Source organism: Pangasianodon hypophthalmus, chromosome 2 (genome assembly GCF_027358585.1).
Source record: "Pangasianodon hypophthalmus isolate fPanHyp1 chromosome 2, fPanHyp1.pri, whole genome shotgun sequence".
Lineage (NCBI taxonomy): Eukaryota > Metazoa > Chordata > Actinopteri > Siluriformes > Pangasiidae > Pangasianodon > Pangasianodon hypophthalmus.
The window spans coordinates 28,056,450-28,077,409 of NC_069711.1; the positions used below are offsets into that span (position 1 = coordinate 28,056,450).

A 20,960-nucleotide genomic window follows, 5' to 3' on the forward strand; every position below is an offset into this window, starting at 1 on the left:
AATAAACTTGATTGGAAATATTTTATTTGTCATAATCAAGTGATCAACCTTGACAAAAGCTATCAGAATTAAAATCATTTCTGTGGTTTTAGCATTTTCCAGAGTTAGACTGTAGTTTTACTTCTAATTCATTGTAGCATAAATCAAACTATGGGTCCAAAATCAAAAAGTAAGCAGGACTAAGCCATTTAATTGACACAATGGAAAGTTTCCTGTAGAACAAAAGACAAAAATGCATTGGCCTTGAATAAAACTACAACATCAACAAATTAAGGCAGGATATTATAAGGTGATGAAAGTGCAAGCTGTGCCTTCAACAGTCACTCAAATATCCATAATTATATAACATTCCAATCTCTAGAAATAGGGAGCCGTGACAGTGATTCAAGACACATCCATCTAAATTCTGTCTGGTGAGAGAAGAAGTATTACACATGTGGCTCCGTTTTATAAGGTGCTTTAATGTACCAGGCAGTCTCATTTTATATTTGTACTGCTTCTGATAGGGTATTTAGTCTTGAGTTTTCAAATACTTCATAATTCTATTAGCAATTTTTATTGCTGAAAAATTACACATACTGTGAAAATTCCTTATGAAATCGTGAAAACGGACATGTTTATGTGAAATCTAGAAACTCACAGCAGTACGCATTGTTGTGAATTTTTAAAATTAACAAAACATTACACATTTTTACATTATAATTCAACAAATGCTGAGTCTCATCAGGACCACCATACAATTTCAGTACAGCAAGTGCTGTACCTATTGAACAGGAAAACATGTGGGAATAACATTTTACAGATGCAATATCCATCACATTTCACTGATATTATCAATGCTAGTATCAAATGAAGGGCAATATCACCTTTTTTTCCCAAAATAAGCCAAAATGAGATGATGTGCAATTATAAAAAAATTGATTCCAACCATACATGTAACTTACAATATAGTACACAAATCTGGACATCTAAACAGTGGTTAAAATTCAAAGCACAAAGTCAATCAAAGAAATTACCAGTGTCTCCTATGCAGTGTTTCTGTTCCACTGTGGACCATGTACAGTGTATCTATCCAGACCCATATTTATCACGTTCTGACCTGGGATCAGCAGCCCTGTCTACATTAGCATATTAACTTAAAATGTAAAAGACAAAAGATGGCAGTAGGAGCTCACGGGTTACGTTTCTACTGTAGTGACGGGATGGTTCTGAATTTACATCCCAGGAATGCCATAGAGCCATGACAAACTTCCTCACTTGTAAGTCACTTTAGATTACAGCATTAACCAAAAAAAAAAAAAAAAAAAAAAGAGAAACTGGTCCAAGAGCAGCACTGATTTATATGGGCTGTAACTGCAGAGGCTCTGTCAGATCAATTACACGTGATTGAGAGATTATTCTCCATCTAGCAATTAGTGCCCTTATATGTTAGTTGAAGAGAAGTCCTAGCTTCACGCTCACAGTTTGGACTGCAGAGGTTTCATGTACTTGTAGTATGATTCATGGACCTAAAGCGGAGAAAAAAAGGAAAAATAAATAAATAAATAAATAAATAAAAGACAGATTCTGAAGTGTAAATGGAGTTTTACATGCGTTTCAATATGCAAATGCAATGTGATTTCATGTAGGTGGAAAGACACATAATTTAGAAGTTTGAGATGTTAAGACACCTTCTAATTTACAATCCAGTGAATGAACTGTGCAGAATGTACAAGTAGAATAATAAATACGTTCTTAAGTAGGGAATAAAACATGACAGGGTTTATTATTACAGGAAAATAATCAACAGTATGCTGTGAGATGGCCCAACATGAAGGGATTTATTTATTAATGAAGTGCATGTTGCGTGTTTTAACCATTTATAGTTACATTTAACATTGTCACATGTCTGCAAGATAATTTATTTCCTGTTATCACTTACAGTATAGCATTATAATTTCCTCACCATCCTCTCTTTTTTTTTCCTCTCTTGAACGTAATAAGACAAAAAAAATGCAGTTTGTCATGTTACTGAGAAACAAGAATGGGCAAAGCCCTCTATCCTGAAGACATTCCCATACTGAAAAAAATTATTAAATCAATCAGGTCACAATATGCTTTTCTGAGATATTGTGGTTATTGTGATATCTTTTAAATTTTTTTTTTTAAAAAAGCAGCAATTTTTTTACTTATTCTTTAAAAATCATCAAATTTTCTCATTTTTAATGTTAAATATTTATTTATTTATACACATTTTAAATATAATTTTTTTATTTTGCAGACATTAAAATACAGTATCATCAAACAATTTTTTTTTGTGGACAAAACTATTGTGCATCATAGAAATGCCTTTGAGAATCGTGAAATGATATTTCTGTTCCTACTGCATGGTGTAGTGTTATTTGCCTCCACCACATGAGTAAATATTTAAATGAACCATGGTAATAAAATGTTTGAAGCTCCTGTGAGGTTTATTCCAGGTAGACTCACTATATATAAAGGATCTTCGTCAGGTCAGCTACACTAAACTGCATTGTTCAGGTTTTAATAAATAAAACTATAGTAAAAGTCTACATTGTTCCCTTACCTCTGTACGGTTGAGTGGAGATCTCTTGGCCCACTCGAACATGCTCTCGTAGACATTCCCGTCATAGCGGCCTAGCGCCGAGTTCAGCATCTCGTCACGGTAGTCAAAGGCGTCCACCAGAGCCACAGCGTTCGGACGGATCTCAGCCATCAGGGCCTTTATCCTCTGAGTGATCTGAGACAGCTGAGGAACGGTCAGTAGACCAGCCTGGAAAAAACACACGGAAACAGAAAAGAAGGTTTCACTATAACTGACTGTACAGGGTTGTGAGTGTGGTGGCCTCTTACGATGGTGCATTAATGGTACAGTGCTGCAAGAAAGAAATAAAGTGTGCTCAATTTCCCCCTTCAAATGTAACTGATCAACAAAATGTTAAATATAATGTTAGGTGTTTAACAACTGCTTCTTTAGTTGAAGTACAATGCAAATGCACTCAATGCTGATAAGTAATGTTAAGTCTTTCTGACTCTAAATCTTTTCCGTAAACATCTGCAACCAGTTCATCGGTAAGTCTATATAGTGTGCCTTATTGTAATCTATAAAAAAATTAAGCAAGCTAAGTAGCGTAGCTGAATGCTGTAATAATATGGTGGCAGCCATCTTGTACAACCATAACTTTTTTAAGCCTGGTTTATACAGTATGTCTTGATCTGCAAATTTCTAAACACATCAGGGTGTTGTGTGTGAGAGCTCAGACAGGAGTCTGAATTTATATTTGCACCCAACATGAACATGTCCAGTAAGGGCCAGAAAATGAAAAACAAAATTAAAGTCTTGAATGAATGGAGAAATAAGCACATCAATAATATTTATTTGTTTGAAATCACCGATAGCAAGCTACTGGGTATTAAAATCGACCAAATACAAAACAGTTTGGGATTTTTCAGATTTTCTCTACAGAAGAAGACAAGTGTGAATATCACATATTATAAGCTCCACCCACTGAACTTCTGAAATGCACTTTATTTTTTCCACCTAACATTCATTTGAACTACCCCAGTACTAAAAGCTAACTAAAATGAACTGAAACACTATTTTTAGTTTTACATACACAGTTATATTACTGTATAAATAAAATACTTACGCATGAGCTGCATTTCACGCCCACAGTGACAGAGGAGCTGCAGCTAGACACATTCTCTCCCTTGAACCTCCTACACATTAGCACTTTGCTGATACTTTGTGCTTGCTGTAGCACTGCATCAGAGTGATGCTAGTCAGATTTAAAAATTATATTACCAATATGACTCGATCAAATCCGTGGAAGAAAAGTCATAACATCTCATCACACAACACCTTGTTCAGTGTTCACCTGATGTACAGTAGCTGGTTGACATACAGCATCGTAGATATGTAGACATTTATTAAAATATAGAATTTCTGAGGACAGCACGTCAGCCCATCAGTGCACCTCTGCGTGCCACGCTTTCCCATAAATCCCCTCTCTGCATTGCGACACAAATATGCTTCAGTGCAGAAGTATAAACCAGGCTTCAGTGTGATTTCATGTCATTCTACCCACCAGGCGTATTATATCCGAAAGTCACTGATAATATAATTCCACTTTGAACTGCTATTATACAAAACAGAAGCACATAGTACATGAAGATGAGGCAAATGCTGGATGAACAGACTTCTGTTACTCATTAGCCACACAACTAAAATCTGTTTGGATGTCATAAGGAGAAAAAACTGTCTGTGTTCCTTTTTAAGTGAATTACTCCTTTATAAGCTGTGTGGGCCTGATTCTGACTCACTTCTTAGTCACACTGAATGAAAGCACCTAGCAAATTAATAAATGTTAATATTAATATATTCCTATGGCCATCGTGCCATGTGTGTGCTTTCTCATCAGGTCCAGTGCTTTCTCTGCTCCAACCAGGTGACAGACAGATTAAAATGACTAGTTTTCCAGTGCTGTTTCGGAGTACATTTCATGGCTTATAAATAAATAAATGTGTGTGTGTGTGTGTGTGTGTGTAAAACCTGCAAAAAGTCTCCAGAGTTGCTGGCAACACCGTGCAGGGCATAGAGCAGAGCGAGAGTGCTGAGGACGGAGTACACGGCTGTGTTACTGATCTCACTCAGCTTGGCAGCAAACAGCTTCACCACTACGTAGTGACAGTGGGCCTGGACACATATACATACACACATACACACACACAGTGAGACAAAACACCCACAAACTCATAGGTATCAAGAAAAGATTCACACGGGCACATTAGCCTGACATGCACTGACAGCCAGAGACACTTGTCAAGAATGACCTGAATGCACTGGCTACATATTATAGGAAAATAATCCATGTCACGGTGGTGTAATACAGCTTTAAACAGCAACCACACCCTCATTAAAAAGGTGTAGCTACACTATATCTGCATGATAAAAGCATAACATTCATGAGAGAGTTGCTTAATAATGAAATCGGCATTGTTTATTACAGTTCCTCAGCCTGAAATATGGTCCATTGTGGAGCCCTATCCAATTCTAACCACGTTTGCGCTAAAAAAAAAAGAAACTCATGCTTAGGCCATTGCAGTGTAAGCTGGAATCAGGTATATGAGACATTAGGAAACATAATTCCACCCGATTTTCGCAAAGGTATCAAACCAAAGAAAGCATCAGAATCATACATCAGAGGCTCGGACGAGCTCTAAGGAGCTGTTGTTCCAGGCGTCCTCCTGGCTCTTGCTGCGCTGGAGCTCTGTCTGCAGGCTCTTCGCCGCCGTTTCCACCAGGCTACGATCGATTACATACACAACAGGCTGCGTCAAGAACACGCTTTACAACAATCAAAGCTTTAGAAATTGCATTCTTTCTATACTCTCTTATCTCTAAATCAAAGTACATTAACAACGGTCTTGTTGTTTATTGACATTTAAAGCCCCAAACTGTTTAGCTTTTGCATATCTTGCTGATCTCCTGAAGCAATAAAGCCCATCCTGAGCACTTCACTCAGTTAAGATCTGCTGTTAGTAGTGAGGTTTATATTTACAAAGTTCCTATATGTTCCTTTTATTGTGACTTGTCTATGCTCAGCTAGGCCTGCACTGATAAATGGTTAGACAATACAATATTTGACTTTTTTTGTTTTTTCAAACATGGACTCCACAGTGTACAGTCACTAGTCCTGAATTGTGAAGGCACTGGAATGAGACAGTCACTGTTTTATTCAGAAGACAACACGTAAAACTCCAGTATTTAGTAAAGCAGTGCTGTGTGTGTCACTCACTTGGCAGCACGGAGTTTGTAGGCCTCCACGAGGCTCTGCAGGTCGTTGATGTTGATGACTGTGGGTCTGGAGCCAGTGGGTTGAGGCTGAAAACGCTGGTGAGATTCATTCAAATATGAGACAGTACCACTGAGCTGCTTTCCATCACGCACTTGTCTGTAGCTCTTCACCAGGTACCTGAACCGCAGGAACAAACACAAACACAAGAAACTATTACACTGTTGTATTGCTTCAGTTTATGCTCAGGCACACAGAACAGGGAAAATTTGTGAGAGGTGTGAGGCAGGTGAACCTTACAGACACTACGCTATGTGCTTACTCGCACTTTTACTGGTGTACAGTTCAGCAAAAACAATGACTAAGTAATGAACTGAGTAAAATGATTCAAACCTAATTTAATATTATTCACCAGGCATGATTATGAAACTATCAGCAGTATGTGAAGGTAAATCTGCATGTGTCAGGTGTGTGTACCGGGCCGTCTGCAGCATCATGACGGTGTTCTCGCCCTCGTAGGTGCACGTGGCTGTAAAGGTGACGTAGATGTCCGGCAGGCCGCTGCTTTGAGAGTAACCGTGACCTCCGCATGCCATCCGACACACTTCAATCCCTGCATTCACACTCCAGGTAGTGAACGCTTTCAAACCTGCAGCTAGAGCGTGGAGCTGAGAGAGAGAGAGAAAGAGAGAGAGAGAGGGAGACAGAGAGGAAGACAGTCAGTGAGTTTATGGTTAGCTAATTGTTGCTAGGTAACATGTCTAATATTAGCTGTCAATATTATCACAGACAGACACAAACACAACCGCAACCTCATTGTATGCAATGACTGTTTTTTTGGGACACAAGGTATACAGTATTTTATATTATCATTATTATTATTTTTACTGTCTGGATGAAAAATAGTGGTAATGTGACTGAAAATGTTTGAATGGTAATTCAAACAGAGTGGGCGTGGCCTCATCAAGAATAACCCAAGGATGTGATACAGAGAATCAAATGTACAGAAGAAGCCAATAGCAAGCAAAGAAATAAAGTTAAGAACAAACCTTGGTGTAAATATTCATTGAAGTAAAAGTATAGTTGTCTTTACAGATTTACTCATGTAAGGGTTAAAAAAAAAAAAAACTAGCATTAAAACTGGTATTTTGTTCAAAAAGTTATTCATAAAGCATGTTATTAGCCACCTCTGTTTACAAGGACATAATTAATACACTAAAATCTTCTGTAAAGTTGCAGCCATAATTATCTGAAAGGTTCTAAAACATACAATACCTTGACTGCGTAGGACTACAAATCGTATTAACAGCACTGACTGATCCCTCATCCTCGTACCTCAGGCAGCTGGCTAAAGTCTCCCTGGTTGATGTCTCCAGTGATGCGATTATATGTGTTCTTCATGTACTGGCCCACAAAGGTGAAGGCGTAGGCCGTGGCTAACAGCGGGAAGAGCTTATACTGCTGAGCTTGGTAATCCAAGATCTGCGGCTCAGGCTCTCTGTGTGTAGAAGACACCCGAGAACAGTGTGAGCTCATACAACTCAGACTATTAAAAGTACTTTAAACAATCCAATCAGTGTGATTTACAACTCAGTATCGCTTCTTTAAAGTGAAGTTTGTTGTAGATCCAATATAACTAGCACAATATCTTCCTTACACAAAACAAAGTCAATTAGAAGAGACATGTTTACTGTCTGATGTTTGCTTCTGTAGTTTTACACTAGAATTACATCGCTAGTTTTACACTAGAATTACATCGCTAGAATTACATCGCTAATTAACCCAAAAATCTGCTGCCTCAAATCATTTTCAGTTCTTCAGTAATGTCACACACATGATGTGATGTGTTCAGGACACACTGAAACCTCAGTGTCGCTGAATTTTGTACATTACAGGGCAGCCATCTTGGGTAACCAATAATCACTTTTACTCTTAGTGCAATTTAGTATGACTAGACCCCCAAAACACCACTTCCAGAGTCTGAATAAGGAATGGGTTACTTGCAGAAACACTTCTGCATTATTAAAAAAACACCACTTCTGCTTCCGGTTCATCTGCTATAATGACAATGATGCTATTTTACACCCGGTGTCTTCAGGAGCTCCGAAAATGAACATCAACTTTCATCATATACGTAAGAACACTTCCAAAGCTTGTTTTAGTGAGCTGGATAAAGGCATCAGACTGTAAGCATCGTCATACATAAACAACCATGGAGGTAAGAAAATACCTATTAATAGAAATGAACACCCAAACTAATATTAGTCCAACACTACGACTTTATTGTAAGACTGAGGGAAATAAACATTAGACGTTGCTGTCTTGCTGCACTGCTGAATGTAAACAGTGCTACCAGAGACGTGAGATTCGTGCTATTTCAAAGCAGAAATATGTCATAGCCCTGAATGCAAGTAGCCCATTGTACTGTAATGCTAGAAGTGATAATATAGTTCCAGTTTGAACTGAAAATACGGACTGTTATTTTCCAAATCAATTTATTTACCAATGTTGACACAAGTATATGAATTTATGGAAAAGATTTTGGGTGAAGGGGGAGAAAAAAAAAAAAAAAAAAAAAAAAATGGCAAATGTTGGACATCAGACTAGGCCTGTCACAATCATACAACTTAAGCTGACAAATAATTGTGATTCATACAACTGCAGTTATGATTATTATGACACAACCAAAAACTGTAATGTAATATAAAGAACAACCATTAATCAACATTGAACTGACATGAATTAAATGTGTGTGTCTTTTAAAGTGGAAATAGAAATTGCAAATGGCATACATGGCACAAATAATAACTTAAAAATTCAAAACCTATTCATGAATTAAAAAAAAGAAAAAAAGTTACTTAACAGTAAACACTAAAGCCAAAGGTATGAAAATGAATAATGTACTAGGGCACAAGCAGGACGTATTTGGTCAACTACAGCCATAGTTTTAGCAAGAGTTAGGATTCTACTAAATATTACTGTTACATGGCCTAAGAAGAATGTGTCTGAATTATTGATTGTGCCTTGTGTTTGGTGATATGTTCTAACACAATGGACTACATACTGTACATTTTTATAAAAACAATTGTGGAATAAAAGGGCTAATTAAAATTAGCTCAAATATTCACAATCCAATCAAATATTTGTATATTTGTATATTATTGAGTATATTTGTAAATATTAGAAGATAATTGTAAAAAAGGTCAGAAGGTTTTGATTAATTTTCTCTATCAGTAGCTCTGAAAAAAAAAAAAAAAAAAAAAAAGTGCTGGCTTCAAGACTTATAACAGGTTTATAATAATGCTCCACATCTAATTTTAACACATTATTGTTTCTATAGTAACAACATGCACAGGGACTTGCATGGCGGAAGCTCCACATAAACAGATTTAAGATACAAAACGTGTGTAATTGTTGATAAAGGGAAGATTTCTCTGAGGTTCTCTCATGTTTATGTAATATTTTGGAAGCAGCTTTGCGGTTTCTTGGTAACATGACAAGCTACTTGTTTTTTGTTTTTTTTTGCCTTATTCACTTCAACGGAGAGAAAAAAAGAAAAGAAGTAAGGTAACGAGGATTTATAGCTGTTATAATGTAAGTGATAACAGTAAATAACTTGTCTCAGAGATGTTCCACACTATTAAACATAACTATAAATGAATAAAAAGTGCATGTTTTTTCATAACTTAAAAAAAGAAAACAGAGCACTGTTGTGGTATACGAGGAATAAATGTGTCTGATCCCTCACCCAGCTCGTAGTTCAGACTGATGACGGACGGCGCTGTAGCGGATCGCGATGGTGCAGGATTTGGACAGAGCCATGGCCGACTCTCCTACAATCATGGCGCGGATAAACACCATGGTGCCGTATGTCAGCTTATCACTGGGGGGCTTCACGTACATGCCGTCAGGTTGGACCTACACACACAGCGTTATACATGTTTCATGTCCTTTTATATCTACGATAGCATTGGGTATAACTCGTGCCGCTCACCTTGGCGTACTTCATCAGCATATTCTCACGTGGAATCCGAATGTTGTCCAGCTTCAGAAATCCGTTATCCACCTCGTGAAAGCCGAATTTGGGGCCAATGTCGCCTACAACCACGCCTGCACACATGGTGGACTCAACAAATCACAACTCCTGCAAGACGTCATATGAATAGTGAATATTCACAGCCCCTAACTTCTGTCTGTTGAAAGGACAAAATCAATATCATACATCGTTTTGTTATATAAAAACACATTAACAAGCATTATAATTGATATGGAATTTTTGGAGTACTGCAGCTAAAACCAAATGTCACTGTCTGGTCGTCAGGTTTCATTTTTGTCCCGTTACGTTTGCTGTAATTCAGCACTATAATGTTTGAAGTCTCCTGATCTTAATCCCTCTGTCAGGCCTGGAAAAGAAATTCATCCTTACAGAGAGGTCACCAGCAACAACAGATGCTCAAATTCACATTACAAGTAGTTTTTTTGTCTGATGTTCTGTATCAATACTAATCAACGTCAGTACTGACTGGGGATTCATACCTACCACAAACAGACTACAGATTAAATAGGCAGATTACAGTTAAGCTAATGTCTTAGTGTCTTAGTGTCTGAAAGTGTTTTAGTCTGATAAACACAAAACTGCAAAATACACACACACTCCATTGATGGTCTGATTTTGACCATACAATACTATGTGGTGAAAAAATGCAGAAACCAACAAAACTGACAACTGTATTAAACAACAGAAACTCACTATATATTTATAAATATAGAAACGAGACACTTAAAAATTTTGACCTTTGAAAAGATAAGCTTCTATCAGACGATTCCCTTATTTTAAGATACTGAGCTATAAAGTTCTGACCCTTAATAAGATCATGTTATATATTTTTGGGCAAAGTGGCAAAAGTGAATAAGGTTTTGCCTTATCATTACAGCATGCTTTATTTAGTTCTTTATCAGCAGGATTTCCACAGAAGTCTGTGGAACCTTAAAGATGCAGTTTGCAATGTAAACATTTTTATTGACATGTAGACATATCTTTAGAAAAACGGTAATTTTACAATATTGCCAGGCAGTTTATCTTTTGTTAGTTGGTTCTTTAATGGGTTCTGTTTATATTTTTCTGGCCCTGAAAATAGCTCCACCCCTGAACGAAACTGAGCTGCTCATATCTGTCCCTTACTTTAAACAGAATAGTGGGGTCAGTTAGAGAGAAGAGGGAGGCTCGTCATTTTTTCCAGTTCAGTTTACAGACAGCTCTAAAAAAATACAAACTGATTCTTTAACATTGGTCTATTTTATCAGCATTTACTGGTCATAGCTTTAGTTCTAAATAAAAGGAATATAGCACAAACATACCTGGCAGAGGCTGGTGGGTTTTCATACACCGGATAGGGACGATGAAGGCGTGGAGGCCGTGACACTTGCCCTGTGTGTAAAGCTGGGCCAACACAATGGCGTGATTGGACGTCTTACCCACTACAGACAAACACACATACACATCATACTTAATTGTCCTTTCTAACACAAGACCTGGCACAGACTGACAGGAACTGGACAGCTGAATATTGGAAAAACTGTGCATGGTCTTTTTCCAATCTTCAGCTGCTCAGTTCTGGTGAGCTTGTACTCAGTGTAGCCTCAGATTCCTGGTCTTGGTTGAGAGGAGTGGAACATGACACTACTGTTGCAGCCCATCAGCCTCAGGATTCAGCATGCTGTGCATTCTGTGATGCTTTTCTGCTCACCACAGTTGTAAAGAGTGGTTACGTGAGTTACAGTAGCCTTCTTTTCTCATAAACAAGACATTTCCGTCTACAGAACTTGCTTTTGCCATTTGGTGCCACTGTATTTCTACAAAACATTTCTCGCTCATTCTTTTAAAGTACTGAGACATTTAATTGCTTTAATTATTTAACTAGTAAAAACGTTGTGATGTGTCTCTTATTTAAAGACCACTAAATACACGTCAAGAATTATGAGACTAAGCTCTCTATGTGTTATGCTGCCAGGTTAATTCAAATTGCATGAAATGAAATGTAAAATTTGATTAGCTAATTTAAAAAAAAAATAAAAATCAATTAAAACAGTGAATTCATTTGAATAAGATTTGCTTTGAGCTGCTCAAGTTTGCATGCAGTAGGGACCCAAAAAGAAAATCCATCTGTGGTAGGTTTAAAATTATATTACTCTGTTATTGGACTGCAGTCTTTAACGCTGTCCTATATGAAAATGGCCATATTCTTTATGCAGTTATCATACAGTGAATTTTTTTCAAACCTTTCCACCATAAAAGAGACTAATGCATTGATACTGCTTTTATGACATGGTAATAAACTCCAGCATTATTTTCACATATGATGTATTGCTGTGTGGGTTAAATGAAGGTCACTCACATCCTCCTGGCCACCACTTGATGGAAGTGACCGTCGGGCTGTTCAGGACAAACTCCTGCGTGGAGGGGTCATAGGTTGCTGTGGTCTCGAGTCCACGGATGTGCGTTCCTGAAGAGTATGCAAACAACAACACATTGACACAAATACATAGACATCACACACACAAACAAACACAGAGAGAACAGGGTACGAGTTAATACAGGACAAATGCAGTGTAAATGAACATTAAACTTTAAAACACACACACAAATCTGTTGTTGAGAAGAAACAGGGGATGTCAAAATCTCTAGCTTGCAGTCCAAAGTATTAAATATGACAATGAACAAAAGCTGAGAAATAATTTAAAATGATATTTCAGCCAAAAAAGAAACCCCTTTAACCTAAACGTAGTCAATCAGCCTAGAGAAATGTCAGAAGCTTATAACCCGTAAGCTAGTCCTTTGACTACATTTGCGGTAAATTAGAATTTTTTTTATTTCATTCCTCCGTTTCTTCATCTTTCTTTTTTTTCCCATGTTTATCTATTGAAGTTAAACAGCTAGTACATCTACTAGATGTTTGACAGCTGTAATGCAGCCTGATCAAAAAGAAGCCTGTTCTGAGAGAAGGATTTGTAAAACTGAAAACTCAGAGAAAAATAGATATAAGGAGACTAGCAGGGTGTTATGGGTTAGCGTTAGATGCTGGACATGATCTGATTATTTCCAGGCATACAGAATGCTCGGTTTCACACCAAAATCAAGTCAAAGAGACAAAACAGGTAAGAGTTAAGTGGAAGAGTTTTTTGTGTTTTGTTTCCTGGCTTCTGCACTAGGAAAAGTGGATTACATCTAGACATCTTATCCCCGTAAATGTAAAGCAGGCTCTTGCGGATTGCTGGGTTGTTTACCGTGCCCGAGCTCTGTCTGGGCATAGGTGCCGATAATCTCCAGGTTCCATGCGGGTGTGAAGAGGGTGTCTAGCTGATTCGGCGAGGCCTGGTTTAGCAGCGTGGGCAGAAACATCCCCAGGTGCAGGTCCAGAGGATTCGAGCGTCCGTTGTGTACACATCTGGGGTCGCGGGTTAAAGGGTTCAAGCAGAGCGGGGAGTTTTGGAGAGCCACGCAGGAATTAAAGATGAAAATGAGGTTTTTGGCAGAAGGAGGGTAGTGATTAGTGAAAAGATAGAGTAAGCAGGTTGGATTAAAAAAAAAAAAAAAGGATGAATGGTTAGAGTGAGGGGTGAAGAAATATGGAGAGAAAAACAAATCTTGAATCTTGGTGTTGATTAACCATAACTTATCATCCATAACACATCATTATTACTGGTTTAATTAATGTGAACCAATGAGTAAAGTTATTATTATGCAGATAATCAATAGCAAATAATGCAAATAAAAGTATTTCAATGGTGGAAAGTCTGACTTTTGATTTTAAAAGTCAGTGACATTACTATAATATCATAATTATGTGTGAAAGTGTCAATCCTGGATCAACAGTGTAAAAAAAAAAATAAATAAATAAATAAAATAAAATCATGACATGCATCATTTAAGAAAGGTGTCTCCGTGCCTGAATTCTGGTTTAAATAAAAAAAAGATTTACAAAATCTGTGTCCTAAACATTTGTTTGTGTGAGGCAGTCTGAGAAAAATATTATCTGAAAAGATTTTGTCTGAGGCAGATTTCCTTTACATGTAAACAAAATGTACCTTGTAGCTACTCAAACACCATCAACTGATGGACTACATTTGGAAGAAGACGGAATTTAATACAAAGGTAGATTTTTCTTTTTTAAACAGTGTCAAACTCATGCATAGAGAACTTTTGCAGAGAGGCCAGAAAACTTGCAGGAAGGTATAATGTAAGTCAAATTAAACCCAAAACCATGAAACAAAAGAGGGAGATAGAAGCCCCGACTTAAGTACTGAAGAAAAAGAGGATTCTACAGACAAAGGTTTTTATTTATTTCCCTCCAGATACTTCTCTCTCGAGCAGACGACCACACATCCAGTGTGAACTGACGGAACAGTGAGCGATTGTGCTAGAATGCTTTTGGAATGCTGTCAAACACCTACACAGGCTACTAAGACTGCTTTCAATAGTCAAGGCATTCGCTCAGTGAAACTATTTACTTTGGACCGCAGTATTCCAGAGAGAAGTCCACTACCAAGACCTGTGCTTACTCCACCAGCTATTAAATAAACTAATACAGTTTTAGCCAATTATGCAGTTGTATGCAAATGTTTGGGCACCACTGGCCAAACCTATTGTTTAAGTTCATCAAATATAATGCACCTTATACGACATTTGCAGAAAATGATACTTTTTAAAATAGTTCGCCGCAGAGAGGGTGTTTAAATCAAGAAAATATGTCATTTGGCGATGGGTGCTCAAATTTTTGCATACAACTGTATTTCTCAAATAAGATTCCACTAATATAAGAGATGCACCAATCGGATACTATGTGCTGTTAATGGACCGATTTGGTTCACTGGATGGATTTAGCACATTATGCATTGCCATATTTTTGGGCTGATGTGTATAATTTTTTTTAAACTGACTGTTAGGAGTAGGGGTGGGCACTATGACAAAAAAGATCATATTCTTGAAGACATTTCTATGATACACAATGTGTATCACAATATACAGGTTTGCTAACAATCTCCCAGAAAAAGGAGTCACTTGTTACTATTTCAATAAAATACACACTGCTGCTACAAATAGAAAAATATATTTCAAAAGTATTAATCAACTTATTATTAGTTTTGATGAAATAAGACCAGGTTCTGATAGCAGACTCATGTCACCCTGTGGATCTGAACGGACATATCCCTAGATTCCATGAGTGAGAATGACTGACCGTGCCCCAGTTCAGTCTGCGCGTACGTGCCGAGCACCTCGCATGAACTGGACGGTGGCAGCCATTTGTCACGCTGCTCAGGGGTGCACTGGCTGGACAGCATAGGGATGAACATCACGAAATGGAGACCAAAAGGCTCGGTGGTGCCTTGTCGTGCCACTCTGCAGGAATGCACACACAACTTAGCTACACTGCACATTCTTTGTCCTTTGCTTTGCCCCAGTTGAATGATTATCAATTAGTGGTGCGGTTATATACCTGATTTATAGCTCTAGAGTAAAGGGTCTGATGTATTTACGCATGCAGGACTAACTGCCTTTTTGCATAATTCTGAATGTTTACTACTAGTTGCCCCACACAACCCATAAAGCAAACTTTTGTCATACTGTGTGTATATATATGTATATCTCAATTTTTATCTCAACCACACGCACAAAACTCTAGCACTTTAAACATCTGTTATCCCCAAAAGTGAAAGCAGAGAAAACCGCATTTAAAAATTTCATTCCAATTCACGTTAAAGACGCTGTGTCTTCCTCTATATATAAAACCTAATCTACTTTGGAAAAACAACATTACTGCCACACTGCAAAAAAATTATAAGTTAGAAGTTTGATTATCAACACCATCCACACAAGAATCCGTCTCATCACCTGAGAAAAATTCACTCGTGCCATTTAAACACAAGCTTCATCAGTCTTTTCATTTGACTGATCTCTGTTCACTCTAACATCTGTGAGGAAACTGAATGCTGATTCATTCAGTAAGTCCTGCTGTCTAAATTTCCTGTTATTAATGCCTTTATTGTCATCTGTACTGAGTGTGAAAGTGCTCTTCTCTGTTTTGATGTGACGGCACATTGCGGACATTTTGACAGTCTGTATCTGCTTAGACTTGTATCTATGTTGCTATTGTGAGAAAATCACATCATTTAGTTTTTAAAATCAAGTTTTTAATGACAAGGTTTTAAACATTGTCGCTGTCAAGCCGTTGATCAACGCCTTTAAATGACTGGCCACATTCTTGTCTTCTTAGATTCTGCTAAGTGACTAAAGATGAAAGCGTCTTTCAAATGAATAAATGCAACACGAGATGCTCCCAGCTGCAAAGGAATAAAATTTCTTCTCTGCATGGTGCAATGTCTATATAAGGCTTCATAACTTCATAATTTTTAATGATCGACGCACACTGTGATTACAATCTGACAACCTTTAGCATAGGTTTAATCTCAATACAACCTTTGTCCTGATTGTCCTAGTGTACCCTCTCACCCTCTCTGGTGTCATAGTTGTTTGGGCCGCAGCCAAAAACCTCCAAGGCAAAGGTAAAAAAAAAAAGTCAACCGTTACTGGCAAGCTTTAACCCAAAGGGAAAAAAAAAAAAAAAAAAAAAAAAAAAAAAAAAAAAAAAAAAAAACTGTACTGTGAAATAAACAAAGTATATGTGATCCAGTTAAACTGAGCTGCTGCAGTTTTATTACAGGGTTGGTTTTGGAGATGTGTGGTATTTCTGTCTGATCATTTTAAATTGCTGCACTGTACGTTATAATATACATGAACAAGTTCAACAGCACATAACATAAAATTAATGTTTGTATGACATCAATGTTAGGTTTGAACAGAAATAAGATCTGTGTGGGAATGACAACTAACATTAACAGTGGGATTAGTGATTACGCGGTAGTCTTTATAAGTGAAGCGAAGTGACGTGTAGCCAAGTATGGTGACCCATACTCGGAATTTGTGCTCTGCATTTAACCTATCCAAGTGCACACACACAGTAGTGAACACACACACACCGTGAACACACACCCGGAGCAGTGGGCAGCCTTTTTTGCTGCAGCGCCCGGGAAGCAGTTGGGGGTTCGGTGCCTTGCTCAAGGGTCTCACCTCAGTCGTGGTATTGAGGGTGGGAGAGAGCGCTGGTCATTCACACCCCCCACCTACAATCCCTGCCGGACCTGAGACTCGAACCCACAACCTTCAGGTTCACCTTTGGGTTACAAGTCCAACTCTCTAACCATTAGGTAATGCATACTGTAACTTACAAAAATTTTATAACACGATAATTGCATAAGTTTATGATGAAAAGTTATGTGTTGAAATAATGCATGAGAAAGGTTACACGCTGAGAATAAAGGTTAGCACCGTCTAGCACCAGGACTTAACGCCTTTAGAAAGGTTGAACCATATGAATCACTCTTGAGAAACTCTTTTATTTAAAGAGTGTATGCACCACCAAACTGCTACTGTTGTCACGGTAAAAGGAAATTTAAACATAGTGGCATGAAAATGTTTGACAGTAAACATAGATAGATAGTGCAAAACCTCACATGTACAGATTCCCCAAGACGAAGAAATAAGATCCAGAAAATGCAACACATACAATGTACATTGTCCTCCAGAATTATTGGCACCCTCCATAAAAATGAGCAGAACAACAAACCTGTATTTTTCACTCTAATAAAAATATCCTCATAAGAACACACATGAGAAATAATGCAATTTCAAGGAAAGCCCCTAAGGAATATTTAAAATGCATGCAACAAAAGATCCCAGGAAGTAAAGAGCTGCATACATGTAAAATCTATTACGGGGAAAACCAAGGAGCATTCAACACTAAGTAACAAATAACTGTTGATCTGTGCAAGTCAGGAAATGGATATACAATTAACTAAATGATTAAGCACAATAAGAATCATGATAAAAAAATTCAAAATGCTGGCGCAGTTGGAAATTTACTAGGAACAATGTCAGTCATTTTGAAAGCAAGAAATTAGTTCTGTATGAAAAAAGGCACTGCTTAAGAAAACGTTTGGTTTTGTATATAAGTGCCCCTGTATGTTTGAGCTCAAAATACCACTGACTGCACTTCTTATTCTTTTTATTTACATTTCCAAAGGATGCCAATAATTCTGGAACACAATGTATATGTATTATCTTTTCATTTATTTCACCTAAACCTGATCTCCTGTCCTAGTAATAATAATAATAATAATAATAATACATCATTCAGTTCAGATCATTTTAAAGAGATTGTTCTTCCACTATTTTCCAGATTTGGTTTTCTATCTTAACCACTTTCTCTCAACCAGTTTCAACCACCAGCAATGTATCTTAACCTACGAGTTCCTGCAGATTTCCTGGAGTCTACGAGTCTTTGTTCCCTCTTCCTTGATTGACTCCTGAGGGCTGAACTAGGACAAACTTCTCCTGTTTATCGACAGCATATTTATTTCCGTGCTAAGTAACATACTCATGAGTCCCAGTGCTGAGCTGAGAAGAATGGGCAGGCTTCTTCCTCCGAACTACAGTGTAACAACTTCTGCTGTTATCATATTATCCGCAAAGCCATACTGAGGGTTTTATTCTTTTTTTAATGCATTACAGTGGTGAAGATTGTGATCAACTGCTAAGTGAATTATTATAGTTATAGCGTAAAAGCAAGTCTAGATCTAACAATAATTGCAGTTAACTCCACATTTTAACATTTAACTTCTTTGGGATTGTGCAAGAAAGGATCTGTTGGCTCTATTAATATAATGGTGCATATTTGCAAGGATTAAAAAGCTTGGATTTACTCTGGGGGGAAAAAACTAAGACCAGTTATGCAGGTATAGAAATGGGAGACTGTCTGTAAAACTGAACAAAAAACAAAAAAGGTTTCCAGGTATCTGTATCAGTACCTCTTATAGGAGTATATCTCCTCAGGATCAGAAATGCCATAATCCCTGAGCTTCGAAAACATCAGGACACTCTTCTTCACGGCCGCGTCATAGCGCTCACTGCGGGACAGGAAGTTCAGGTCTTCATGCTGGAAGTCAGGGTCATTAATGACCAGAGATTCTGTGGTACAGTGACAGAGCAGCAAATAAACAACAGCACAGAGTCAGACCAGTTGAAAGAAGCAGGGAGCGTTATGGAAAATGTGACAAACACTCTTTTCTGGTTAGGTGGCTTGTTTAGGGAATGGATATGGAAAGAAACCAAAAAAGCCCAACTTTATGAACAAAGCAACTGAACCATTTATATCAGGGGTGTCCAATATTATCCACAAAGGGCCAAAGTGGCTGCAAGGTTTCATGAAACATGGTTATTTGGTTTCATATCAACCAAGCTGAATCTTTGTGGAGAAGTTTGGACATCCTTGATTTATATAATGCTACCTTTAGTATCATACTATAAACTCTCTGATATATAAGAGCTGACAATGATATCAGTGAGTTTATAGTATGACACTTCCATTTACTTCAGATTATGTATATAACCGATTAGACCGAAGACATATTGTGCTCTAAACAAATGCAGATATGAACAGGAGGTGCACTGTCCACATTTTTTTAAAAGCTTGCCACAAAGGTTCACATAGCATCTGGTTGACACTAGAGATGTGTGAACATAAGGGTTTTACTTTCACACAGTCACAAGCGAGAGGTCAGATATAAATCTTTCACAACAAACAAACACCACGCTTATTAATATGAACATACAGCATTCATTCATTCATCCTTAGTAACTGCCTGGTCCAGGTCACAGTGGTTTAAATTAGGCTACTGGTTTGCTTCTAATTTTGGGGGAGGAAACAGAACCAACAAAATTGCTTAGAAATATTGTAGACAGGTACAAACTAGAATAACAAGGTAGGCTAGATTTATTAAAAAAAAAAAAAAAAGGGCACATCTCAAGTTAACACCCACTATGAACAGGAGTGATGTAGAGGAGTTTGAGGAACTGTTAAACCACAATCCACACACCATGCTGAAAAGATTGCCATTTCTACCTCAGACATTTTATTCCTACTGTTTTTGGTGGCATAGTGTTATTAAAGAAAGTTCATTTAAAGAAAAAAATACGTTTTTCCGCAACTTCCACTTCAACTTCATGTTTAAATGAAAATTCAGATATGGATATCTGGAGCACTAACAAGATACGGATACAAATAGCAGCGTTGATTTATGCCTGTACTTCAGATATATTACACAGACTATAAATACCTTTTATAGGTTCTTTCACTTTAAATTGAACCTTACACATACTACAGGTATAATAAAGGTTATTTACCATTATTATACCTGTAGTAGTACCTGTAGCAAAGGTTATTTACCTATATCATACATGTAGTATGTGTAACGTTCAATTTAAAGTTAATTGTCATGCAATAGGTATCTGGAAGTCATTTTTTCTGCCCATCACCCCTGAAACAAAAAAACTAAAAGCTAAAGCCAAATTTTTTGTCCTTTGCAGTTGATTAAAATGGAAATATAGACTAAACCAAGTGTAAACACAAAGTAAAGACTCAGGTAAAGCTAGGGATGAAGCAGTACATCTGAAGTTCAAAGCATTCAAAGGGGTAAACATACAAATAGAGTACAAAAGAAGTACTTAAGGAGTAGTGTGTGCAGATAATTTTGCAAAATTTACAACTCACACCAGCTTTGGCAAGAAAACTACAACACCACAACACGATAAAACTCGATACTGTGAATGAACTGTTCAGCACAAGACAGTAGAGCTGCAACTGCAGTCCAGAGCTGAATCCAAAATGGCTCCCTGCTGCACAGTACAGCGTCAAACAATACATTCAACAGCCTATATGTGAATTCTTTAAAACAATAACACAGGAAGCTGTTTAATTTAATTCAGCCCTGTAAAGCCGACCTATTTCTCTTCTCCTGCGGGTCTTCTCTACACCTCCGTCCAGGAAGTTTGTAAGAATTTCCGACTCGAAGGTAGCATTTTCTCTTTCTCGGCGAAGGTCAGGATTCATTGCTGAAAATCTGTTGCTCTTCTCCTGATAAAAACACACACGACGCTCACACAACTGAACGGTATTTGTGAATGACGTATTGTGTAATGTTTCAACTCCGGCCTAGTGGAGGTGAACTTCGCTTCCGCATTAGGGGCGAAGTGCGTCACGTGCTTTGACGTCT

The 20,960-nt window shown here is 37.6% G+C and overlaps 1 protein-coding gene across 2 annotated transcripts; it reads right to left on the reverse strand.

Moving 5' to 3' along the window:
- Positions 1-2: 2 nt before the first annotated feature.
- Positions 3-20,942, reverse strand: acox1 (acyl-CoA oxidase 1, palmitoyl). Of its 2 annotated transcripts, none has more exons than XM_026933334.3 (14): positions 20,689-20,942; positions 18,717-18,876; positions 13,080-13,240; positions 12,191-12,298; positions 11,154-11,273; positions 9,790-9,905; positions 9,544-9,713; positions 7,131-7,293; positions 6,273-6,463; positions 5,799-5,975; positions 5,200-5,305; positions 4,553-4,696; positions 2,567-2,773; positions 3-1,508 (listed from the first exon to the last, which is right to left on the reverse strand). In XM_026933334.3, the coding sequence occupies exons 1-14, from the start codon at positions 20,795-20,797 to the stop codon at positions 1,458-1,460; spliced, it is 1,983 nt and encodes a 660-aa protein (XP_026789135.1). In that variant the 5' UTR covers positions 20,798-20,942; the 3' UTR covers positions 3-1,457. The 2 variants fall into 2 exon arrangements, with proteins under 2 accessions (XP_026789135.1, XP_026789134.1); XM_026933333.3 differs by lacking the exon at positions 13,080-13,240 and adding an exon at positions 15,032-15,192 and having other exon boundaries at positions 20,689-20,941.
- Positions 20,943-20,960: the final 18 nt, after the last annotated feature.